The sequence below is a fragment of the Sorghum bicolor genome, chromosome 10, assembly GCF_000003195.3.
Source record: "Sorghum bicolor cultivar BTx623 chromosome 10, Sorghum_bicolor_NCBIv3, whole genome shotgun sequence".
Taxonomy (NCBI): domain Eukaryota; kingdom Viridiplantae; phylum Streptophyta; class Magnoliopsida; order Poales; family Poaceae; genus Sorghum; species Sorghum bicolor.
Window position 1 is genome coordinate 281,472 of NC_012879.2, and position 24,455 is coordinate 305,926.

General features: G+C 42.8%; 4 protein-coding genes across 8 annotated transcripts; 3 read left to right on the forward strand and 1 right to left on the reverse strand.

The window, feature by feature from the left end:
- On the forward strand, positions 104 to 8,982 carry LOC8066865 (rho GTPase-activating protein REN1). Of its 4 annotated transcripts, none has more exons than XM_021448864.1 (26): positions 104 to 634; positions 729 to 840; positions 956 to 1,072; positions 1,495 to 1,617; positions 1,977 to 2,013; positions 2,236 to 2,312; positions 2,977 to 3,047; positions 3,134 to 3,212; positions 3,510 to 3,657; positions 3,949 to 4,053; positions 4,204 to 4,281; positions 4,507 to 4,562; positions 4,647 to 4,716; positions 4,907 to 4,991; positions 5,213 to 5,456; positions 5,536 to 5,733; positions 6,392 to 6,419; positions 6,534 to 6,694; positions 6,780 to 6,829; positions 7,186 to 7,246; positions 7,337 to 7,420; positions 7,700 to 7,789; positions 7,875 to 8,026; positions 8,110 to 8,170; positions 8,259 to 8,498; positions 8,593 to 8,982. In XM_021448864.1, exons 3-26 carry the CDS (start codon positions 1,037 to 1,039, stop codon positions 8,785 to 8,787), a joined length of 2,529 nt encoding a protein of 842 aa, XP_021304539.1. In that variant the 5' UTR covers positions 104 to 634; positions 729 to 840; positions 956 to 1,036; the 3' UTR covers positions 8,788 to 8,982. The 4 variants fall into 4 exon arrangements, with proteins under 4 accessions (XP_021304539.1, XP_021304538.1, XP_021304541.1 ...); XM_021448863.1 differs by having other exon boundaries at positions 729 to 809; XM_021448866.1 differs by having other exon boundaries at positions 729 to 809; positions 7,959 to 8,026.
- Positions 9,072 to 12,316, reverse strand: LOC8067881 (BAG family molecular chaperone regulator 7). 2 transcript variants are annotated; one of them, XM_002437625.2, is made up of 3 exons: positions 11,233 to 12,299; positions 10,666 to 10,941; positions 9,072 to 9,547 (listed from the first exon to the last, which is right to left on the reverse strand). In XM_002437625.2, exons 1-3 carry the CDS (start codon positions 11,989 to 11,991, stop codon positions 9,344 to 9,346), a joined length of 1,239 nt encoding a protein of 412 aa, XP_002437670.1. In that variant the 5' UTR covers positions 11,992 to 12,299; the 3' UTR covers positions 9,072 to 9,343. The 2 variants fall into 2 exon arrangements, with proteins under 2 accessions (XP_002437670.1, XP_021304542.1); XM_021448867.1 differs by lacking the exon at positions 10,666 to 10,941 and having other exon boundaries at positions 9,093 to 9,547; positions 11,233 to 12,316.
- On the forward strand, positions 13,413 to 21,374 carry LOC8067882 (DExH-box ATP-dependent RNA helicase DExH9). Its single transcript, XM_021448862.1, has 14 exons — positions 13,413 to 13,841; positions 14,348 to 14,548; positions 14,631 to 14,849; positions 15,028 to 15,366; positions 15,485 to 15,589; positions 15,751 to 15,861; positions 16,478 to 16,728; positions 17,079 to 17,202; positions 17,833 to 18,109; positions 18,846 to 18,991; positions 19,086 to 19,235; positions 19,308 to 19,540; positions 20,264 to 20,528; positions 20,632 to 21,374. Exons 1-14 carry the CDS (start codon positions 13,536 to 13,538, stop codon positions 20,908 to 20,910), a joined length of 3,006 nt encoding a protein of 1,001 aa, XP_021304537.1. The 5' UTR covers positions 13,413 to 13,535; the 3' UTR covers positions 20,911 to 21,374.
- Positions 24,054 to 24,455, forward strand: LOC8067883 (pEARLI1-like lipid transfer protein 2). The gene has a single exon (XM_002436282.1). It carries the CDS (start codon positions 24,054 to 24,056, stop codon positions 24,453 to 24,455), a length of 402 nt encoding a protein of 133 aa, XP_002436327.1.

Below are 24,455 nucleotides of genomic sequence, written 5' to 3' on the forward strand. Positions count from 1 at the left end.
CGTAAGATTCGATGTGACGGAAAATCTTGAAATTTTTTTGATTTTTTTAGGAAACTAAACAAGGCCTTAGTCAATAGTCCATCCATACTCCATAGTATGTGAATCGAAATGTCATTATCTCGGATGATCCACTGGCCATTGGAGCTGTTGCTGTGTTCCCGTTCCCGGTTCTGGTTCCGGCGGCGCTCACGGATGAGACGAGACGATGGCTGGTCAGTGTTCCCCAAATCCCCAGTGGGGAGAGGGAGGGTGTGAACAGTGGAGCAAGCCTGAACACCGGGCGCGGGCTGGGCAACGACGTGGCGCCGTCCCTCCATCCGAACCGCATGCCATGTCTCCGATTGCTTCCCCCTCCGATGCTGTCCACTCCATTACCAAGAATAGTACTCCAATCGGATCCATGTATTGGAGAAGAGGGAGCTCAACCAACCATCCATGGATTGGTGCTAGAAACAACAGGACTGGCCGAGAGGGAAGAGCGGAGGAGGGGCAGCTCTTGCAGCTTCGGGAGGCTAGTCTCGGCTAGGGGATTTCTGATCGCCTCCTGTCCTCTCCTCTCCTCTCCTGCCCTGACGCAACGCCGCCTCCCTCCGCCATTCGCGTCAGTGACATTTATTCCTTTCAATTCATTCAGGTAATAACATCCGCGACGCCCCAGTATCTATATGTTTCTAATGTACATTGCCAGTTGGCCTATAGCTGATTGCGTACGGATCATGGATCCACAGTCCATGCCCTTCACACAATCAAAATCGAATCTTGGTTGCACAACTGGAACAACGGACATCGGTTTTCCCCGCTCAACATAGGCACGTATTTATCTGAAAGCACAGCACATTGGTATTCGATCAGTTACTTGTGCCATTTGTTTCACCTTACTCTTCTTTTAGGGGTTGTGGAGCAAAAAGCTCATGACTTTATGGGCACTAACATTGTACCCTGCATCTCTAAATAGGGAGCAAGAACGGCAGCACATTGCCAGGACAGAAATCATCCTGACGTTCTTCGTAAGTCGGCCGTTTAGACCAGGCTGACAATGTCAGCTTCTGAGTTCAGGATTCCATACCAGCAAGTAAGCGGTTCATATGTTTCGATAATATTTTTTATGTTCTGTGCTTGAGTTTGGTTATCAATGTGTATATACCCCGTTGCATTATTCAAGTGCTTTACTGGAGTAACAAACTGGATATGACTGTTCTGAGTTGGGTAGCAATCATACCGTATAGTTTACTACTTTACTTTAGGCATTCTAATTATGAATCACGGAGAATATGCTGCATAATGCATGCCTATGGACGATATGCTGAAACAAAATGCATGCCTTACTATGCTTTGGTAATAGCAGTAATAAAACTTCTCTATGTAAAAGCCTCCCTCTCTCTCTCTCTCTCTCTCTCTCATGCACTAAAGTCAAGTTCACAAGATCACTATTTAATTGTTTGACCGAGGCACTGTTCTACAGGTTCAATTCACTTTGTTTAATTCTCTTGATAGGTTTCTTCTTCACAGCCTACTGAGAATGCAAATCAGTTTAAGACCTGTCGATGTGGGGAGGGAGACCCGAACTCCACATCTGAAACTGGTGACAGCCCGCCGACCTCTTGTCCTAGTTGCCAGGTTTGTGTAATCTTACAATTAAAGGCTTTGTGCTGCAGTAATGAAAATAAAAGAAATGGCCTTTTTATGATGTACCGTGTCCTATAACTAATACGCTGCTCAACACGTGACTTTATACAATTTGATGTTTTCACAAGTTATCATCACTGTGCATGGCTGCCACTGATGCTTATCTGCAACTTGGTTGTGCCTCAGCATATGGTCAAAGTGAAAGTTATTAGAAACTTATCTTATCGTTGCAAAGTATACTATTATTTAAGCCATGATAGACAGTAAAAGTAGAGAAATATACCTGGTTATGTTCTCCATATCTTTGTAAGAAAATTTTTTAGGACAATGATAAACATTTTCTAGTGCAGGTTCTTAAGAGTGGACATTTACTACTTTCATCTAAAGGTATGCTTTCCTGCAAATATGTATGATATTGCATAAACTCGGTGTTCTCCTCCCTCTCCTTTAATATGTTAAATAGTTTATTTATGCTATCCCTTTTTTGGTGCCAAATGGTCATATTTTGTTTAAGCGTCAAAGCTTGGCTGCCCCACTTAGTGATCTTCCATAGTTGATCACATTTTACTTTCGAGATAAAACACTACATATTAAATCTTCTATAAACAGGAATTGGATGGACATCATGGAAAAAGCGCTGGTTTATTCTTACAAGGGCATCCCTAGTGTTCTTCAGAAGTGACCCTGTAAGATATACTGCACTAGTTCCTTCAATGTTCCTCCTTTTCCTTAAGTTCTACTGTATTATCTGTACTTTTTTGTGTTTATTTACATCATTATTCATATGTCAATCTGCTCTAGTAGTGCTAATCCGCTTCTCATGAGGAGATCCTAGCAAATACACTCCCAAATTAACAATGTTAAACCTGCACTTTATTAATGAGATAATATTTTTTCAAGTTTTACTTTGGCTGTAAGTCTCATTTTACTTTGTTAGTCACTACCAGGTAGTGGCTGGAGATATGCTAGACTGACTGAGTTCTGTTTTTATTGGGCCCTCTCATTACGACTATACCATGATCATTTACCTATACGCACAGCTACTTGTGATAGGGGCATATTGTTGCTCAGATGCCACTATAGATTATCGAATTGACATTACTCTGCTGCGATTGAAATCAGAATACAATTATCATTCCATACACATTTTGTCAGGGGAAACATTCTGGTGATAAGTGGGATAGTTACTTTTCATCCTATTAGTTGGATAACAAAAGTTGCACAAAAGTATTTTTTTTGTATCAAGCCATAAGTACAATTGCTAAAGTTTGTTTTTCTTTCCATTTTTGAAGTTTATTTTCTTGAAAAATTAACACAGTACTCACTCCCAACCTTGTGCTTTAATTTCAGAATGTGCCTCCACCCAGAGGAGCTGAACCAATTGTTACACTTGGTGGAATCGACTTGAATAGCTCCGGAAGGTATGCAACGAAACTGAAACTTTGACGAAAGGTTGATGATTCTTCAATATTGTCTGATAAGCTTATAATATTGGGGAATGGTTAAGTGTTGTCGTCAAAGAAGAAAGGAAACTTTTGACAGTGTTCTTTCCTGATGGCCGTGATGGACGAACTTTCACTCTGAAGGTTAGTTGTCCATTTCATACAATGTCTGGCATATCGCTTCTGGTGTTCCAGTTGGGTTTGGTTATTTGTTGCGGTATGAACAACTGAGTGTGGCTGGTAGTGACTGAAGTAGCAGTAGTGATGGTTACTTGGTTAGATTTAGGGGAGGGCCATGCTAGTTCTAGTTCCTTAGGAGCTTGCAGGGGTCTATGCCATCACACTGTAGAAATTGGCTTGTTTTTGTTCCAGTAATTCGTTACCGGTACCATACTTGTATGTTATACTTATGAATTAATGGTATGAATTTCCACCAAGCAGGCAGAAACCACAGAAGATCTAAATGAGTGGAGAAATGCACTGGAGAGTGCTCTAGCACAGGCACCCAGCGTAGCAAATACAATGGGGCAAAATCCAATATTCAGTACTGATGTAGCAGCAGAACCTGCTGAAGCTCCAGCTGAACAGTGTAAGCTGTGTTAATTTTCACACTCAAGCAACCATACAACCAAACTCTTAATAGTTCACAAGGTGATCCTAAAAACGAAAGGCCATCTAGAGAGGCAAATAAATCAAGTGCCACTGACTCCAGGGTAGTGCATGCAAGGGCGATGATCAACTTAGAGACATCACTGCGCTAATTGTAAATAGTAGAATGGAACTCCTGCATTTGCTGATAACTGAACTTTTTTTGTGGGAGGGAGAGGGATGGATCCTTACATTTCATTATGCTAAGCAAGTTCAGTTGTTTGTGGTGCAGCGGAGGACAGTTCTGTTATTGGCAGACCTGCAGAATTTGCACTAGTAGATGCTGATGGTAGTCCATCATTTCTGGAGAAGGCCCTGAAGTTCATTGAAGATCATGGTAAGTTCTTTTGCTTATTGCGGTCATTATGCAATCTTGCCAAATTTTACATTATGGTAATATGGTGAGTAAAAGCATAAATGGCTTTAAATCATTCTGCACAGTCCTAACACACACACACACACCAAAAAAAAAAACCTTTATCTGTAGGGGTCAAGGTAGAGGGCATCCTGCGTCAGTCTGCTGATGTTGAAGAAGTCAAACGCAGAATTCGGGATTATGAAAAGGGTGATTTCTTTGGACTGAACCTTTTCTTTTCTTATCTAGGATAACTACTTTTGGTGTTTGGCAGTCTTTAGTTCAATTAATAAAATAATCTGTCTTCTTCACTATGTAAGACTGCTTTTTCTTATCTAGGATAATTACTTTTGGTGTTTGGACTGAACCTTTTCTTTGCTTTGACTGCTTTACCATCTTTTTTTGTACTATTTAAGACACATTTATTTTTTTTAGGGAAAAACGAGTTCTCCCCAGAAGAGGATGCTCATGTTATTGGTGACTGTATTAAGGTATAAATTTGGCAAGTGTTGATTACAAACTCACTAAAAAGAAATGCTCTTCACTGATATTTGTCTGGTTTTCCTTTGATACAGTATGTTCTTCGAGAGATGCCATCATCTCCGGTTCCTGCATCATGTTGCACTGCCCTGGTTAAAGCATACCGTAAGATTAATTTGAAACTTTGTTTATGCATTCAGTAGTTATCTTGTATTTCTGAATTTATCAATCAAACTGATATATAATCCCAATTGATGTCATAAAGTAACTGCACATAATTAAATCAATATCTGCCCTTATCTACAGCATTTTAATATGTTAGAATCATACGATGATCAAGACTAGTGTTATACAGGAACTGACAAGGCAAGAAGACTTGATGAGATAAATCGGGTGATATATGAAGTTTTCCCAGAACCAAATCGACAATTGTTGCAGAGGTATCTAACTTATATGCTTATATCATATTTTCTTGCCAACCAAAGCTTTATACTTATTAACATATTAATTCCTGTGGTGTCGTAGCTGGATTTTCATTCTTGATGGGGGTTTCTCATCCCTTGATATCATTATAATCAATTTGACTGAGTTATATTATCCTGTAGAACTGTAACAAAATTATTCCAACAAATGGGCTCCAGACTAATCAGGTTTCTTTCAGGACTCTCAAGATGATGCAAATTGTTGAGTCACACAAAGCTGTGAATAGGATGTCTCAATCTGCTTTGGCAGCTTGCATGGCACCACTCCTTCTTCGACCTCTTCTTCTTGGAGAATGTGACATAGACAATGAATTTAGTATGGGAGGGGACAGTTCATTCCAGCTACTTCAAGCTGCTGCGGCTGCGAATCATGCACAAGCTATTGTTATTATTATGATGGAGGAATTTGATCAGATATTTGATGTATCCTCTTTTTACTGAATCCATTTGAAGAACTTCCCGTAGTCATTCATGAGTTATAATTCAACTGATTATCATACAGGACTTGGAAGAAGGTTCCTGTTCTTCAGATGCTTATACCGAGTCTGAGGATGATGATGTTGATAAGGAATATTCCACAGATAATGACATCCATGACGACGATGGTTCTTATGATTCTGGTGAAGATGACATTGAAGAAGACTTGGACTACTCTGATGACAGTGAACATGAGATCAACGCTAATGTAAAGGATGGCAAGGTACTTCACTGATCATTGTATGGATTCCAAAACATTATAGATGAGATATTCTCCATTCTGGCATTGGAAGGTCCTTCGAGACAGATGCTAGCTTTTTGCAGCCTCTCATGATATGATTCTTGTTTCAATGTGCTATATTTTATTATTTCAATTTCTGAGGTTACCCTGTTTTTCTTCCTTTTAGCATGCATAGATTAGCTCCTTGGCTCATATGTTGTCCATTAATATAGGTGCCTAAGTTATGTGTGTGGTCAAACTTTTCCACTTTTAAACAGTGGTATTTATATTTTTATAAAGATGGTATATCTATAACTGCTTGTATTTCTCACTCATATTTGGTCCCCATATGAGTGAGGAGCCTGTTGGGGACCCAACTTATGTTTCATCTCTATAATACAATTATATAACTGCTTGTATTTCACGGAGACTTCTAAGTGCATCATATACTGCAAATCGCTTTGCGGTGTTTGTAACTATATTCTTAACAAGAAAACCTTGGTCACACTATGCTCTTGGATACAATATTGAAGAATAGTTTAGACTCCTGCTTCAAAGCACATACAAAGTTGCAAATAACTTTGCTCATTTGGTGTAGAACACATGTATTTTTCAGAACTGCAGCTTTAGGTCTCTGACTTCAATTTTTCTTGGTCCATAGGTTAAAAGCAATATCTCAGAAACTGCAGGTAATGACAATAACCAGTATCTTCAACCTCCTATAAGAGCAACAAGAGTAGAAAATGGTGCATCAAGGGAAGACACTGATCAAATTTCTTTTCCGCTTAATTCATTTTCCATAGAAGGCGCACAGGCAGAGGACAATAGTCAATCCAACCAGAAACAAGAATCATGTGGACCAAATGGATCCAAAGATCGTATACTAAGATCAACTTCTCGTTCATCAGCTTCCAGAGAAAAATCTATGGACAAGGGCAAAAGAACCTTATGGGGCCGTACTTCAGTAAGTGAAAGTGTTATTGGTACAGTTCTTCATATTAATGCTGGTAGGATAATCTTACAATTTTATGGGAACACTTGATATACAGGCAAGAAAAGACCTGTCAACAGAGGAGATTGAATGCTGCAGCGATGATGAGTAAGTGGTCTGGGCACCTTTGGCCTTTGGGCATGTCCTATTTTATTGAAAGAATTGGAAACGTATATACTTTGAAAGCACCACAATCTTTTTCCAGCTTTTCTTTCTCAATACATCATTTGTTACTTGTGATATTGGTCTTTGTTTAATACTATCGCAACTTGCCATTTGCCATTCGCTTATTCACTGTGAAGCTATCCTTCAGTTCGGTGTTTGCATGTTGACTTCAACTAGTAAAACTATCACAAACAAAACTTAACAGCAGTTTGGAACGAAAAATAAATAAAACATGCAAGGAAGCTTTCACAATTTCTGGCTGACATTTGAGTTATTTTCTGATGTGGCTTCTGAACAAGGACCCTCATTGAGAAACTTGAGAGCAGCAAGATTGATCTCCAATCGAAAATTGCAAAGGAGGTAAAGCCTTTTCCCCTAGGATCACATGAATTGGGTTAAGTGGTATTGTATACCTCCCGATGAGATGATATTGTTCCTTTTCTGTCATAGGCCAAAGAAAATGCAATCCTACAGTCAAGTCTAGAAAAGCGGAAAGAAGAGCTACATGAGCGCCGTTTAGCACTTGAAAAAGAAGTAAGAACTGAAGGGTTATCTTTTCTTTTCATTTTGGGTCAGTAAAACCCAGGTAGCTTTGGATCACTTTCTCTCGGTAAGAGATCGTTGTGCCATCAAGAAGAAATAAAGGCCACAGTGATTAGATAAGAAGCTTTGCAATAAAATAATGCTGAAAGTGTTCAGTATGCAAAATTATGGCCATGTAGTATTTCATTCCTCTGAAGGTGTTTGGGTGTGTTTTCACAGAGTAAGTCATACATTTCTCTTTTTGACAGCAAAAAGTTGTTGATTCAATAGGTTGAAAGCTTGAGGGATCAGCTGCAGAAGGAGAGAAATTTGAGATCATCCTTGGAGTCTGGGGTGATGAATTTGCGAAGAGACGACAAGGTAGTTTCCTAAAGAAGTGATTAGTGAGTTTATTCTCAGTTCCTTTCTTCTCCATGATTTAAAATGTTTACTCTGTTAATTAAAGACTAAGGCTGATCTTGAGGAAGTTACGACTGCTGAATCTGATATTATGAACTTGAAGCAAGAGGTTTCTGATCTTCATGGGCAGGTTAGCAGCCAGCAGCTGTGCTGTGAATCATGCAACAAACGGCTCCTAAATACAGACAGGCTTGGCAGGTAAGGTTTTGGTCTGTTATTTTCTCACTGTTTGGCATCATTTCGGTTGTAGACTTGTACTAAACTGGGACCCCTTTCTCCAGACCTGAAAGCTTATCAGTGGAAGCGTCACCGACTGTTGGGAGTGATTCTGCATCTGACATTGTAAGAGTGCCAAATTCCTTTCATTCTGCTTTAACATAAGTGGGTGGAAAAATTGTTTTCAGGTTAAAAAGAACAGAAAACATTTCAGGGTGATACTGAGCAATCAAGGAAGCAAACCGCGCAGGATTCGCCTTCTTCAGCAGCCAAGCCAGGTCATGAGGCGGTCGGGAGCATCAGCCACAGGGCTCCTCAAAGAAGGCAATCGATTGCCAAGGAGGGCCAAGATGGGTCCTCGTCATCATCCTCTCATTCGAAGTGGAATCTTGCGCAGAAACAATATTCAAATAGCCCATTGATAAGAGGGCTTCATGGATCCAGCAGACTAGAGGTTTGTGCTCGAATGAGATGAGACCATGCTCCTTTCCTTTGTTGTCGACTGATGAGCTAGTGGTGATGAATACTCCTATGTTGTTGCTGATCAGGATTTCGGTGGAAGCATACCACCAGCAGCGTCAACGGCATTAGTAAAACTGACAAACCGGCTCAACTTCCTGAAAGAACGGAGGGCGCTGCTGGCAAGCGAGATGCAGAGCTTGGATTTGGGTCGGCCCCCAGCTGCTGTTGCTCCAGCAGCCAAGTCCCCATCACCAAAAGGCCATGAAAGGAAGAAGAGTTGAGCCTGATGAAGAAGAATCGATGTTAGTCTATCCCTGGTGTGCTCTTATGAATGCTAGACGGGTTAGTTAGCCTATGATTGAACCACCAGTGTAGTTTGTGTGCATCCCATTCCCATCCTCAGTGCTGTCTGTACATGTTTCCACAAATTCTGCTGCTTCAAACTTGCAGATACATATAGATATGGATTTAACGTCTCTGCGGCTAGGCAGGCTGCTTTGTTGAACACGCCATGCTGAATAGATCGTTGCTCAAAGCACTTTGCACATACATATAGATATGGATCTAGACATCCCGAGACATTCCATAGCTCAAATTGACTTGTCTAGAAACATACTACAGGTTCACAGTAAAGCATGGATAACATTGAAGGTACAACAGAGTGCAGACATAGCTCCCTCTAGGATAATCGTAAGTCTCAACAAAGTGCGGAGTTGCCTCAGGTCTAAACTTCTCCTAGACGATAGACGAATAGATATGCTGCTGCTACAGAGCTTTCATCAGGATTTAGGCATGATATCCTGCCACTAACAAGGTGGTGGCTCCCTCTACTCTGCATCACTTGCCCTCCTCGATGATCCTGACGGCCTTGTTCGCAGCAGCCATTTTCTCATCGGAAATGGCTCCACCCTCTGGGAGATCAAACTTCCTGCGGCTCAGTGATCTCTGCTTCCCTGGGGGTTGAGGGTCCACAACTTCCAGCATTGCTTCAAGCTCCTCTAGCATAGATTTCTTCGCGGTCCTCACCATGTAGTCAGGTCCCTGGATTCATGGGCAGGCACCAAACAAAGCTGGTCAGAGTCTGAGACTAATGTCCAACACTTCAGAAACAACAAAGCAACCCAGAAAGAACAGGAATTATGCATGCCAACCAACATTCACTTTTACTGGGGGTTATATGGAACCCAGGGATAAAACGAGATACAAGCAGGGATTTTATGAACAAAACAGTTTAGTTGCTTGGCGAGTACATGTTTAGTACAAAAGAAGGATCAGAAGGAAGCTGAGGAAGAAAAATTGACATACATTCAAGTTAGGAAAATGAAACAGAGAGCTAACGTGATTGTCTCACCTAATTTGAGTGCAACACTACTGCACACAAAATTTTATGAGACAGAGACAGATGCCTAATGCTTTTCATCTTTTCTTCACTACCATAGCATTCCCTTTTAGATAGACTTCAACCTAGAAAAAGGGACTTGAGAAGTTCATGCGGCACAGGGTTAACGGCAAAGGGTTAAAATGCTTGAATATCTAGAAACAATTTATTTAGATGGCTTCCCTTTCATTTATTTTCCATGGAAAACTGAAAGCCTACAACATGAACAGTAGAGAAGTTCTAAAGGAACAAAATAACATGGATTTCTGCTTACTAATCAATCGAATACCAGTCATATAAATGTTGTAGTACTATGCAAAGTTGGCTTCACAGGAAATATGCAGCATTGCCTAAGAATATTAATACTAAAGGTTTCGACCTCACAGCATCAGTGAATATACTTTCCAGAAAAAAAAACTGTCACAAGTAAATCAGTTTCTGTATGTTTTCAGGCCTTGGGCAGCCATTTTGGATATTCTAGCATCTACATCTAAAGTAAGCCTATATCTTAAATTCATTACAGGATCGTATGTGCATACAAAAACATACACAAGATGATCCCCGATAACTTTTTAATCCTTGTACAATTGATTATATTTTTCTAACAATGTGATAATATTACTTATACGGTTTAACCAATAACTTCAGATACTAGCGCAGCACTGGAAACTTATCCTTAAAGAGATTTGACAAATATATCACACCCGCAAACAATGCAACAACTCAACTCGCAACCCAACAATGTAACTTTGGAAACACAATCACCAAACATGCAGCTCACCTCGAGCGCATCGACAGTGATGAGCAGTACGATGATCTTCTCAGAGAACCTCTGGCGCTCTTCATGGTCATGTGCAATGCGGTGCCTGTAGGAGATGTTATAGAACAGGGACCTGAGCTCCTTGAGCTTGGCTTTAGCCACAGCCAGATCGCGCAGGCAGCGAAGCACCTGGGAGCGGTGAGCAAGATGAGCCCTGTAGGTCATCTGGATGAGCAATGCAGCATCCTGTGGGGAGAGCTCCTTCCTCTTTCCCTTGCCGTTGCCCTTAGCAAATGCCTTCACTCATGAGAGAGTGGGGAAAATGCAGGTCAGTAGAAGAAGCCAGGAATGCAGATCCAGAATGGTAGAACATCACCAAACTCTTCTAAAAACAACAAGCGTCTATGGATCTCTTAAGTCTTAATCCTGCTAAAAATCTAACCTTTTTCTTCATATCAAAATAAATAAATAAAAAGTAAACCTTTCTTGGCCCCAACCACCGTCCAAAACCCCTGTGAGGAGCAAAACCCCACCCAGTCACTACTCACTAGTGAGGGAGAATGGCGAATGCAGAAGAAAAGGTCTGACCTTTTTGATGGCGACGCATCCAGCATCATTGTCATCGGAGATCTCCTCGATCTTGACGGTGGCGAAGGGGCATTTCTTCTCCTTCTTGACGGCCTTCACCTCCTTCTTCTCCTTCTTCACGGTGACCTTCTTGGTCTTGGTCTTGTCAGCCGCGCGCTCCTCCTCTTCGTCGTCGCTGTCGCTGGCGGTGAAGTCCTCCTCCCAGGTGTAGGACTGGGACCAGGGCTCGAGACATCCCTTCCCCTTGACCGCGGCGCCCCACTTGAGCTTTCTGGCACCGGCGGAGGAAGATCCGCCCTTGGCCTCCCACTTCCACTTGCGGTCGAAGCCGTCGTCGTCGGGGGACTTGATCTCGGCCTCCCACCTGAGCGTCCGCTCCCCGGCGCGCGGCTTCTCAACAGAGGTCCACTTGACCTTGCGGCCGCCGGCGTCGGTGACGTAGGTGCGCTTCCGGGTGGCGGGGGGCTCGGGGCGGCGGCGCGCGGTGGCGACGGCGAGCTCGAGCGCGGCGACGCGGTCGGTGAGGTCGCGGAGGAGGAGCGGAGTGTAGGGGGACGGGGTGGCGGGGAAGGCGAAGAAGGGGTCGAGCGCCGGTGCGGAGGCCGAGGGCAGGAGGAGGTCGTCCAGGTCGGGGAACGGGGACGGGTGGTCTAAGACCCCGTCAAGGAGGAACGGGCAGGAGGATGAGGAAGGTGGCGGCGGTGGGAAGGGGAAGAAGGGGTTGTCGAGGAGGCGGAGGAAGTGGCGGTGGGAAGCCATGGCGAAAGCGACGGAGAGGGGTGGGGGCAGAGCAGATCAGATGGCTCGGGAGCTGGGAGTGAAGTGGGAGGAGCGGAGGAGTGGACTGATCGGCTCGGCAGCCTGGGAAGGAAGGAATGCAGAGGCGACTCGACGGCGATGGGGGATGGGGCCCGGCCCGGCCGGCGGATGGGTGTGTGCGCTGCACGTGACGTAACGAGGCAGCCGGCAGCAGTGCAGGATCCAGAGGGGAGGGACAGAGTGCGGCTCCACCTCGACGCGGCCACGCCACTCCAGTTTTGGTTTTGTACCCCACATCCCACGGTTTTGGAAATCCCGGCAACCGGCCACGGCGGCGCCGAGCCGCCGACTTTGCTCACGAAGTCACGAATTAGGGGAAGGAAGGCATTTTATAAAGTGAATATGAGCATGGAAAAAGAAGGCATTTTAAGAATTGTATTGGAGCACTAGATAGAACTCATATCTACTTTATAAGATGCCTTCCTTTTCCATGCTCACACAAAAGAAGGTAGTGGCTGCTACCATAGTGATCCACAATTTCATACGTGAGCATGCTAGTGGGAATGTGGACTTTGCTAAATTTGATCGAGATCCGAACTCTGTGCCAACTATCCCAGCAAGATACAACAAATATGCCGTGTCTCGCCATGCTTCTGATACATCAACTACGGAAGCAAGCTTTGTGACTATGGACACATTTCGTAATAGTTTGGCTACATCCATCGCATTAGCTTGGAATTAATGTAATTATGTTCTCAACTACGGATTTGTATCTCGGATTATTTGGTTGGACTTGTATGTCGAATTGTTTGCTTTGATGGATTTTTCGAATTATTTAGAAGTTATTATTTTGGATTATCTTGTAAGGTGTTGGAACTTTAATTCAATTCACAAGGTTTATTTGTTGCTGGATGCATCAATGGACAAAGGACAAAGTGGACAAACCACACTGACAAAACACAACTCTAGAGCTCTGAGTACCATTTTAGCCAAACACCTCTAACAGACAGCTCCAACTGCACTCAGAGCTGGCTCCAACTGGATTTCTGGAGTGGAGCTGCTCTGTCTGGAGTTGGAGCCATGCCAAACAGGCCCTAGAGCTCAAAAACTCTATAGAGTTGGGCTGCTCCAATGTTTTGTGGAGTTGGGGTGTTTGGCTAGCTCCATTTGACTTTAGCATGGAGTTTGGCTCTGGAGCTATGCCAAACAGACCCTTAGAGCTTGTTCGCTGGTCTGAAAGCTATAACTAAAAATACTATTCGCTGATTTATTATAAGTGAAAATATATTAGCGGGTCCGAGACAAGCCAACTGAGGTAAATTTTCCGTGCCGCCTTCTTTACGACGGAAATACGTTTTCTACGGACAGAAGCGACCTCTTGCTTATATGTAAAACAGACAGGTGGGTCCAACTTGCAGTCACAACTCACAAGCGACATCGCCCGCTCTTTCTTCTCGCGCGCGACGGCGCGACCAAACAAACTCCTCACTAAACCCTAGAAGCTCCCGGTCGCCGCCGCCGCCACCACCGCAGACGCCGCCGCCATGGATACCCTCAAGCGCAAGGCCCCGGACGGCCCCGAAGCTGCCGACCAGGCCTCTCCTCTGAAAGCACCGCGCGTCGTCGCCCCCACCTCGGAGCCTCCCGCTCCCACCGCCCTCGCGACCGCGGAACCAGTCGCCTGCGTGCACGACGTCTCCTACCCCGAGGGCTACGACGCGTCTGCCTCTACGTCCCGCGCCATTGCCGGCGGCGCTGACGCCTCTGAGCCAGCAAGGAAGTTCCCCTTCCAGCTCGACCCCTTCCAGTCCGAGGCCATACGCTGCGTCGACAATGGCGAATCCGTCATGGTACCCTATCAGCTCCATTTTTTCTTCTTTCGGCGCGTTTCGTTTGACCACCTAGCTCGGTGCATGTGTCACATTTGTATCTTTTTTAGTTCAATTCAAATGACCCCTCTGGATTGGATTAGGTAGCAACCGCCTCAAATTAGGTCCACTAAAGGAAGGCTACCATTTTAGCTTCTCAATCAGGTTTAACTTTTTAAAATACCTATCATTAGTACCGCATAAAAACATGCCTCTCATTGGGCTGCTGTTGATCCGGTCTATTGCTGATGGCCAATTAACATCCGTGGTTGCTGAATGCTGATAGTAAATTCTGTAATTCACAAGTTCTCCCTATTGTATGATCTGTATGATAATCAGACCACACCTCGTAGTCCAACTATTTTCTTGCTAAACAATCATGCTTTGTGCTTCTGTATTTATACGGTCAAACCAGTTCTCCTTTTCATCAGCTAAGTCGTTTGTCACTTATAAAAATCTTTCTCTACTTCCCTTTTGGGGATTCCCAGGTTTCAGCTCATACGTCTGCCGGAAAGACAGTGGTTGCGTTGTATGCAATAGCAATGTCTTTGCGCAACCAACAGCGGGTCATCTACACGTCTCCAATCAAGGCACTGAGCAACCAAAAGTACAGGGAGTTCAAAGAAGAGTTCTCTGATGTTGGTCTCATGACAGGGGATGTCACGATTGAGCCTAATGCCTCTTGTCTGGTACTACCTCCTGTCCTCACTACTCTTTCAATTGCTTGTATATTTATGATTTGGAACTTAAAAGCAAGCCTTGACATTGCAGGTCATGACTACAGAAATTTGGCGGAGCATGCAATACAAGGGATCTGAGGTCATGAGGGAAGTTGCTTGGATTATTTTTGATGAGGTGCATTACATGCGGGATAGAGAGAGAGGAGTGGTCTGGGAGGAGAGTATAGTGATGGCTCCCAAGAACTCACGCTTTGTCTTCCTCTCAGCAACTGTACCTAATGCCAAGGAGTTTGCTGATTGGGTAGCTAAGGTCTGTTCCCAAGGTTGCCTATTTGTCTCCATGTTTCTATTGCCATATTGCCATGGCTTTGGCTTTTAAAATTGTGTTCTTTTTAAAAGGCATTTGTCGATAGACATGGTCAAGCATTCACATATGCTTTAAGAACATATGCAATTTTGCTAATAGTGGAGGTGGTTCTATTTTTCAGGTACATAAGCAACCCTGTCATATAGTATACACTGACTATAGACCTACACCTCTTCAGCACTATGTATTTCCTTCTGGAGGGGATGGATTATACCTTGTAGTGGATGAGAAGGGCAAGTTCAGAGAGGACAGTTTTCAGAAAGCATTGAATGCCCTTGTCCCTGCTAGCGACAGTGCCAAGAAGAAGGAGAATGGGAAGTGGCAGAAAGTTATCATGGCAGGGAAATCTAGCGAGGAAAGCGACATATTCAAGATGGTGAAAATGATAATTCAGCGCCAATATGATCCTGTAATACTTTTCAGCTTTAGCAAAAGGGAATGCGAATTTCTTGCTATGCAGGTATGCTCTTTTGTAGATTATTTTTAGTCAAATTAGTGAACAGGAAAATTCTGTGGTCTGTAGGAAAAAGAAATTGAGTTAATTCTGTTGATTTTGACTATCTTTCATTGTGTGATAGATGGCTAAGATGGACTTGAATGAGGATGACGAGAAGGCAAACATCGAAACAATTTTTTGGAGTGCTATGGATATGCTTTCTGATGATGACAAAAAACTTCCTCAGGCAAGTTCTCATTTGTGTATCAGTTTCTGATCTCAAGCAACTAACACAATGTACAGCGGTATACATTTCTATTTGTAATATATAAACCAGTAGCAGTACTGGTAGGCAATGCTATGGGTTGATAGTTTATCTTAAAAACTGAGCCACTGGAGCTTTAACAGGTTTCAAACATGCTCCCCTTACTGAAACGCGGCATTGGCGTGCATCATTCTGGTCTGTTGCCCATTTTAAAGGAAGTCATTGAGATACTCTTCCAGGAGGGCCTCATTAAGGTTAGCACGTTTCATGATGCCTCAAGTTCCTGTTATTTCTTAGCCTCATAAGTAGGTTATTGCTAGTGGTATTTGAACACTCATACAGAATTTTATTTCGAGCAATGATAGTAAGACATAGATGTTCGTAACTTCTTATATACATTTTGCACTTTTACATCAAGCAAGAATTTCGTGCATTAAAAGGTTAGGCTGTATTTCTTGATTCCTTCTATACAGTAGATTCTGCTTGTTACTACTGTATTCTAGTTCCATATGAAGACACCAATTCGATGTGAAACATGAAATGGATAGATCAGATTTTGGGTGATTCTAGGCTTCTATGTTCATTTGCACTTCCAAATCTAAATAGAGAGGGCACGAGGTCTGAAATAACAGATTTACTATACGATTTTATTTAGTTATTTTTAGATCAGAGTGGTTCTCATCTGACTAATGTCATGGCTTATCTTTATACGTTGAGAAATGTGTTCACATGTTTTATTGTACATATTCTCCCTAATGATGCTGCGCTTCCACTGAGCATTTTATATATGCTTTCTTTCTATCTTTCTTAAGACTATGCTGTGTGTCGTGCCTTTTGATTTCTTCCTGAGATTAAAACATGGTGTTATAGTGTTTGTTTGCCACAGAAACATTCAGTATTGGTCTGAACATGCCTGCAAAGACTGTTGTGTTTACCAATGTGCGAAAATTTGATGGAGACCGATTCAGATGGTTGTCAAGTGGAGAGTACATCCAAATGAGTGGCCGTGCTGGTCGTCGAGGTATTGATCAGCGTGGTATCTGTATACTGATGGTAGATGAGAAAATGGAACCTTCAACTGCCAAAATGATGCTGAAAGGAAGTGCTGATAGTTTGAACAGGTCAGTATCATTGCATCCTGGTTTTTCTGGCACATTTAGAACAAAGAAGCTTTAACAACTTAATCCAGTTTGGTTGAGTGGTATGCATGAAAAAAAAATCCGGAACACAAGATTAGGGCTGGGATGGACGAATCCTCCCAGTGTGATAAAGTTCTTGGTTAACATTGTTCTTATATTCTGCAGATAATGCTAGCCATTTGTGTTATGCCTGTTCCTTAGCATACCAATGCTCAAATTCAGATCTGCCCTCTGTTTCATTCTTTAGCGTCAATATGTTTATTGTCGTTTTTTAAGTGTGGAATTATGTTCTTTTCTGCATGCGTTCACACAACTACCTTTCTGTTTGTTAGTGCCTTTCATCTGAGCTACAACATGCTGTTAAATCAAATGCGATCTGAGGATGGGGATCCAGAAAAGCTCCTCCGGCATTCATTTTATCAATTTCAGGCTGATCGTTCTCTCCCTGATCTTGAGGTATTTGCTTTTCTTTGAAATGGAGAATTTTCCTTATGCTCCTAAGTGTTTTTCGTGGTCATGACATACATTATGCCTTTATCCTTGACAGCCATGAACCACATAATTCATCCATTTATTAACTCATCGCTCATTGAAACTTATAATATTACACTATTTTCCTGTAGCTGCACCACAGTTCACACTTCATATGTTTCTGCGAACTTATTTTAATGGGCCCTTTAGGTTGTAGTTTAGCAAGTGTCTTAAGGGAATAATCACTTGGGGAGTAAAGTTGATTGTTATACTTTCTATAAAGGCCAACAACAGGCCATCCTTTCTCCAAAGTTTAAAATATTCCTTCACACCCCATTGTGGTTTAGTTTTTTCCTATGTATGATGTTTCATGTTAAAAAAAAAGACTTGAGCATTATTTGATACATTCCAGAGTGCTTCAGAGATGCACCCATGCAGTAAGATCACTTTTGGACCATTACAAGCCAGCTTAATAATTTGTGCTGGTAGCCTGATAGACTGAATGTTGGCATTGCCTTTTGGTCACCATAGGGACTTTTATAAAAACACACACAGAAACCCCATCTAAAGCATTTCTTGAAACTTACAATAGCACCCCGTTTGAATTTTGTGCAGAAGCAAATCAAGGAACTGGAATCAGAGAGAAATTCGATGGTCATTGAGGAAGAGGAGAGCTTGAAGGATTATTATGATCTCTTACAGCAGCACAGGAGTTTAAAGAAGGATGTCCATGATATTGTCCTCTCTCCAAAACATGTTCTGCCTTTCTTGCAACCTGGAAGGCTTGTCCGCATTGAATATAGTACAGATGAGCCAGCCAACTTTTCCATTGATGAAAATGTCACATGGGGAATTATAATAAACTTTGAAAAAGTGAAATCCCATGGTGAAGGTACATAAGTTAAAACAATAATCTCATTTCAACCTATTCCTCTAATATGTTTTTTTGATTTTGTTTATAGGTTTAGAATAAATACAGAATTATTTACCTACAACTTGTTTGGTAATGCATTCCATGACAGGATTCATGTAGTTATACGTTTTGGGAAGGGATTTCAGGCTTAAGCAGCAGATATTCCTGCTCACTGTTCACTGCTATGTTTTTCTGATAATCTAGGTTCATTCATGGTTGTCCTATGATCTGCTCATGTCCATGAGTTTTGCCAATTGTGGCATGGGTAACCCTTGTCAGTTTGTCTAGGTCTCTAGCTTTGATGATGAATTGACTGGCAGCTTCAGAACTACACATAGGACTGAGAAACCATTCTGATCCCAAATGAGAGAGACTTCACTTATCCTGAAAAATGTACAGACATAGTTTACCTTTCTTGACAATCTTATCTAATAAGCTTGATTTTGGTTTGTTTTGCACCAACTATTCCTGTGGCATAGCTTCATTAGCTTGAATTGCAGAATGTTTGGTGGTTTTTAGCCTGTGACTGTATGTTAGGACCTCTCTTTTATGGAGTGGATTTTGTGCATCTCTGATTGCCAAGCACTTGCAGCAAGTACACCTGGTTTTAATTCCTGAAACAGTCAGATTAGTGATGTTATTCATCTATGCCTTTAAAAGTCACTGTTGAAATGGAAAAGTAGCTGTTCACCTTACTTTGGTTTTGCTCTTCCAGATAGGAGACCTGAGGATTCTGATTACACGGTTGATGTCCTTACCAGATGTTCTGTAACTAAGGACAACAATGGTAAGAAAACAATGAAGGTTGTTCCTCTGAAAGCGCGTGGAGAACCAGTTGTAGTTTCATTGCCACTTTCACAGGTTATTTACTTTGCACATTTCACCGCTGCTGATCATTTTATCTCCTTGCTAAGCTGCCCCTTTGCTAATGATGGGGTCCAACTAAATAAAACAGATTGATGGACTAAGCAGCATACGGATGTACATACCTAAGGATCTTTTGCCTGTAGAAGCTCGAGAAAACACCTTGAGGAAAGTTGAAGAAGTCCTTTCAAGGTTTGCTAAAGATGGGGTGCCTCTATTGGATCCAGAAGAAGATATGAAAGTAAGAAAATGCTTAGACATGTTGTCAGATTTGTTCTGTTTATGTTTTTATAATAAAACCTATTCTTTTTAGGTACAATCGAAATCATTTCGGAAAGCTACCAGACGAATAGAAGCTCTGGAGAGCTTGTTTGAGAAGCACGATATCCGTAACTCTCCACATATCCAGCAAAAGCTGAAAGTCTTTCATGCTAAGCAAGAACTATCAGCCAAAATAAAGTCCATAAAGAAAACAATGCGATCTTCCACTGCTTTAGCTTTCAAGGATGAACTCAAGGCCCGGAAACGTGTTCTTCGCAGGCTGGGGTATTGCATTTTGTTCTGACATAAAATGATTCTTTTTCAGATTTTGCCGATTTGGTTTAAGATGAAGTGGCCTACTTACATATATAATCCTTGATCTGCTAAACGTATAATATTTCTGTCAACAAAATTGCTGCTGTGAATATTTTTTTTCTTTTCGTGTGTGTATACTATAGAAGCATATAATACATGGGCATCTGATATTCGGATGTGAAAAGACAGACACAGCACATAACTAGTAGGATATTTTTACCAAATTAGAAGCATCTTCCACTGTCATGTCAAATTTGGTTTGGTTTTAAATAAAATAGGAATTTTTGTCTGTTCTGTATTGAGTTCTAAAAATCTTGCTGTCAATTTGAAAGATAATTTTATCATCTGTTCTTGTTTGTGTCCTCAACCAAATTAGCATATGCCTGATGTTGCTTCTGTAAGATACGTAGTAACATGCTGCTGGCTACGTTACACGAGTACGGGTACGAGTATCGGATACAATACGTATCGGATACGCGGATACGCACTTTCTAAAAATAAAATCCACTAAAATAGTGTATCCGAGTATCCGTATCCGCGTATCCGACGAGTATCGGATACGGATACGTCACCCCTCTTGGAGTATCCGTGTAACATAGGCTGCTGGTTTCCATGTGAATGTTAGAAAATTTTATCATGTATATCAGATAATCCTACCAAGCTTCCACTTAAGAAGAGACATCTTTATTTCAGATATGTTACGAGTGATGATGTTGTGGAAGTGAAGGGCAAAGTGGCCTGTGAGATAAGTTCAGCTGATGAGCTTACATTGACGGAGCTTATGTTTAGTGGTGCTCTGAAGGATGCTACAGTAGAGCAGATGGTGGCACTGCTTTCTTGCTTTGTTTGGCAGGAGAAGCTCCAGGATGCCCCAAAGCCAAGAGAGGAGCTTGATTTGCTCTTCTACCAGCTGCAGGAGACAGCAAGAAGGGTTGCTAACCTTCAGCTTGAATGCAAGGTAGTTAATGGTACCAAACCATCATATCAAATTGCTACCTTATGTTCGAATTGGATCATGATGCTGAAACCTCGTATTTTTTTTCTCTTGTCGATGATGACAGATCCAAATTGATGTGGAAAGTTTTGTGAATTCTTTCCGACCTGACATAATGGAAGCGGTGTATTCATGGGCCAGAGGGTCGAAGTTCTACCAAATCATGGAGATGACCCAAGTGTTTGAAGGAAGCTTGATCAGGGCCATCAGGAGGCTGGAGGAGGTTCTGCAGCAGCTGATTCTGGCATCCAAGTCTATTGGGGAAACCGAGTTAGAAGCAAAACTCGAGGAGGCAGTCAACAAGATCAAGAGGGACATAGTGTTTGCAGCATCTTTGTACTTGTAATGTCTAGATGGGTCAGGGGCTAGGTCAAAAGCTCATAGGGAATTAAGCGCTCTTAATTTGCTGCTGTTGTCAGAGTGCTGTTGGCATGATGAAGCTGCCTGATTTGCTGTTAGCAGTAATGTGGCAGTGAAATTTTGTTAGGGTTAACCATGCAGGGTCTATTTGAAGGTCAAGAATTTTTGTAGGAAGCAATACAATTCTGGCAGAAATTCAACAAACTCACAGTAACTGCCTTAGCATGTACGATAAATAGCTAATTATTTGTTAGGAATAGTCCAGGGATGCAAATCTGTATGCAGAATTACAAATGTACCGGATTGCAATATATACGTATGTGTGGAGTATAAACAAGTGTAAGATTTAGTGCTTGTGTTGTATTATTGTAAGTGCAATTCAAAGTCGGTCGATGGAGATGTCCCTGGATGGAAACTAGAATAATACTTGTCTTTCTCGTTTGGATGTTATTGGCCGGCTGAGGGTCACGGGCAACAGTTTGAACCTTCTTGTCAAGATAGCATTTTTTGTTTGTATATTTGCCATGGAGATGGAAAACGAACGAGGATAGCTTGGAACTGGTCAGCCAGGTCAGGTGAGTGAGAGATATAGCTACTGTGATATATAAACGGCCTGTTGCCAGTAGTAAACATGACCACTTGTTGATACAACCGGGATTACATTTTCACCTGCGCGCGACAGTTTGCTGGACGCATGCATGCATTCATGATATGGCTAGTCGGCTAGGCCTACTTCATTGAACTTCTACACTTAAACCAGAGAGGTTACTATTTCATACTCCCTTTGACATCAAATATTCCTTCCGATCCGTCACTAAATCAAACAATTTTCAGAGTTGTCTTAAATCAATTCTTTTTAAGTTGAACCTTATTATATACAAAAAGAGCATCAATATTTATGACATCAAATAAGCACTGTTAAAAATATTTCATGATATATTTGATGATACTAATTTAATATCATAAACATTGATGCTTTTTCTCAATAAATTTGATTAAATTTGAAAATGTTAACTTAAGAAAACTCTAGAGTTGATTTATTTGGCGACCGAGGGAGTGGATGTTTAATCAGAAATATAAAAGAAAATAATAATATTGTTTGCCACTTTCAAATATTGTTATTTGTAATAACATGTGCTTCGCTTGTATTTCCATGAGTATAATATTTTGAAATGACGATTCTTCTTTTACAAAAAAAAAAAATTGCTTAGGAAAGAATGGATGCAATAAATTTGTTGAGGCAAATAGCGCAAAAACACGTTTCGAGGTTAAGACAGATCATGGACGGCCAATGAAAGAAAATGAATTTGGGCATGGCGTGTTTTTCCGTTTACGACAAGCTAGGCTGATAAGCACTAACATTAACGCAAGTGGTGAGCAAATAATTGACAGTGGATGTATATATTGTACAATAGGGCAAGTGGGCAACACTGAATGGTCATGCATGTGATCCTAAACTATTAGTATATATTTACACAATAAATTTGATTTTATCTGTGTATTATTCTGCGCAATTATCTGTGCAATTTAATCGATAGCGTAGTCATCTCTTGACCACAAAATCGGCGAAACAGCGGCTGGAAGATTGCACGAGCGAGATACGTATGTCTGGCTGCCGGCCGGCTGCATACATACATATTGTAGTATCTTACGCAGTAGACGACACATACATATATGATTTGCTAGATATATAGAGAAATGATTAGATCAAACGCAAGCTTAATATACACTACTACATAATTCTTTTACTACGGCGGACAAAATCACTTTATCGAGATGAGCAAATCGACCGCCTTGAAGAAAAGGTCATTATTAATTAATGTTAATCGAGACGGTCCTAATGCCCGTCTCGATAAATCGATCGGGAAAAACAAAAAATAAAAATAAAAACCTAGATAAGCCTGCTGAATCCATCCATGGCCCACCGAGCCCATCCTTGGCCACTGGATCTGTCGTGCGTGCCGCCGCTCGTCAGGGCCGTCCTCCACCAAATCCACCACGTCGACACCACCAGATTTGCTCGTCGGGCCGCCCATCACCGGATCTGCTTGTCATGGCCTCTCGAGCGCCGCTGCAGCTGGATCCACCTCCTCCAAGCACCGCCGCCGCCACCGAGAGAGCCCTCCCCGAGCACCGCCGCAACCGGATCCGCCTCCTCCAAACACCATTGCGGCCGAGAGAGGCCTCCCTGAGCGTTGTCGCCATGGATCTGCCATGGAGAGAGGGTGAGGTGGATCTGAGAGAGGAGGGGCACGGAGGTGCTGCCGCCGGGACGTCGAGAGAGCAGAGATGCGGCGGGCCTCTGCGTGGGGAATGGCAACCGCCGCTGCCGCCATGCCATGGGGAGAGTGAGGGGCGGGGCGTCACTGCCAACACGGCCAGTGGAGGGGCTTGGGGGGGGGGGGGAGGTGGATGCCACCAGTGGTGGAGCGTGGGGGGGGGGGAGTGCGTGGGGAAGAGAAGAGACGGGAGGGGAGGGGGCATCGACGGGAGGGAGAAGACAGGGGGCGCTTGGGTGCTGAGGGGGCTCCGGCAGGAGGGAGCGCTCGATCTGGTGAAGTGAGGGAGTGAAGTAGTGAACCCTATCTCTGAATATATACGAACCCGATAGTTGATTAGATTTTGGTTTTTTTTGGCCTTTGGGGATATTAACCGAGGCGGGCCTTGTAAGTGGCCCGCCTCCAAAAGATGGAGGCATTTTTGGAGGCGGGTTACTTATAAAACCCGCCTCGGTTAATATATTTTAAGAGGCAGTTATTTTTTTTAACCGCATCCGTAAATCAATTTTACGAGGTGGTTGATTGTAGCTATCTTGGTTAATGAAAAACGTAATCTCAGACATTAACCGCGACAGTTGAAATTCTTGCCTGCCTTGGAGGGTGTTTTTAAAATGTTACGGTAAATCTTTTTTTAGTAGTGATATATAGAGCGCATGCTATGCTACTGGGAACAACTTGAGCTAGCACCAGCAGTTAGGTATTGCATCGCATACGTATATATAGATTAAGCTACACAACAGGAAGTAACCTCCAAAAATCCTTGGGTATAAATACCCTCCGAGTCTCCACGCTGATAAATCGCACAGCACAAGCTAGTCAGTCATCTCGTAGTATCATCACTAGCACAACAATGGCGAGGCTTTGTTCCACCAGCAGCGCCTACTACTACTACTACTACTACGCGGTGGTGGTGCTAATAATTCTGTTTGTGTCGTCGGTGGGCGTGGCGCCGGCGGCGGCATGCGGCGGTCACCCGTGCCCGATCCCGGACGGCAAGTGCCCTGTGAACGCGGTGAAGCTGGGCGTGTGCGCCGACGTGCTGGACGGGCTGATCCACGCCGTGGTGGGCGGCCCGCCCAAGGAGCCCTGCTGCTCCCTCATCTCCGGCCTGGTCGACCTGGACGCCGCCGTCTGCGTCTGCCTCGCCATCAACGCTAACGTTCTCGGCATCAACCTCGACGTCGCCGTCGACCTCTCCCTCCTCGTCAACTACTGCGGCCGCCGTGTGCCCGCCGGATTCAAATGCGCCTAG

Bases quoted from the DNA above. Each gene is read 5' to 3' on its own strand.
- LOC8066865 (XM_021448864.1), top strand. From the start codon at position 1,037: ATGTCAGCTTCTGAGTTCAGGATTCCATACCAGCAA. The intron at 7,421-7,699 runs GTAAGAACTGAA...TTGATTCAATAG, and splicing joins GTTTAGCACTTGAAAAAGAA to GTTGAAAGCTTGAGGGATCA. The intron at 7,790-7,874 runs GTAGTTTCCTAA...TGTTAATTAAAG, and splicing joins ATTTGCGAAGAGACGACAAG to ACTAAGGCTGATCTTGAGGA.
- LOC8067881 (XM_002437625.2), bottom strand. From the start codon at position 11,991: ATGGCTTCCCACCGCCACTTCCTCCGCCTCCTCGACAACCCCTTCTTC. The intron at 10,942-11,232 runs GTCAGACCTTTT...TCATGAGTGAAG, and splicing joins GATGCGTCGCCATCAAAAAG to GCATTTGCTAAGGGCAACGG. The intron at 9,548-10,665 runs GTGAGCTGCATG...CCATGAATCCAG, and splicing joins TCACTGTCGATGCGCTCGAG to GGACCTGACTACATGGTGAG.
- LOC8067882 (XM_021448862.1), top strand. From the start codon at position 13,536: ATGGATACCCTCAAGCGCAAGGCCCCGGACGGCCCCGAAGCTGCCGAC. The intron at 13,842-14,347 runs GTACCCTATCAG...GGGGATTCCCAG, and splicing joins ACAATGGCGAATCCGTCATG to GTTTCAGCTCATACGTCTGC. The intron at 14,549-14,630 runs GTACTACCTCCT...TTGACATTGCAG, and splicing joins AGCCTAATGCCTCTTGTCTG to GTCATGACTACAGAAATTTG.
- LOC8067883 (XM_002436282.1), top strand. From the start codon at position 24,054: ATGGCGAGGCTTTGTTCCACCAGCAGCGCCTACTACTACTACTACTAC.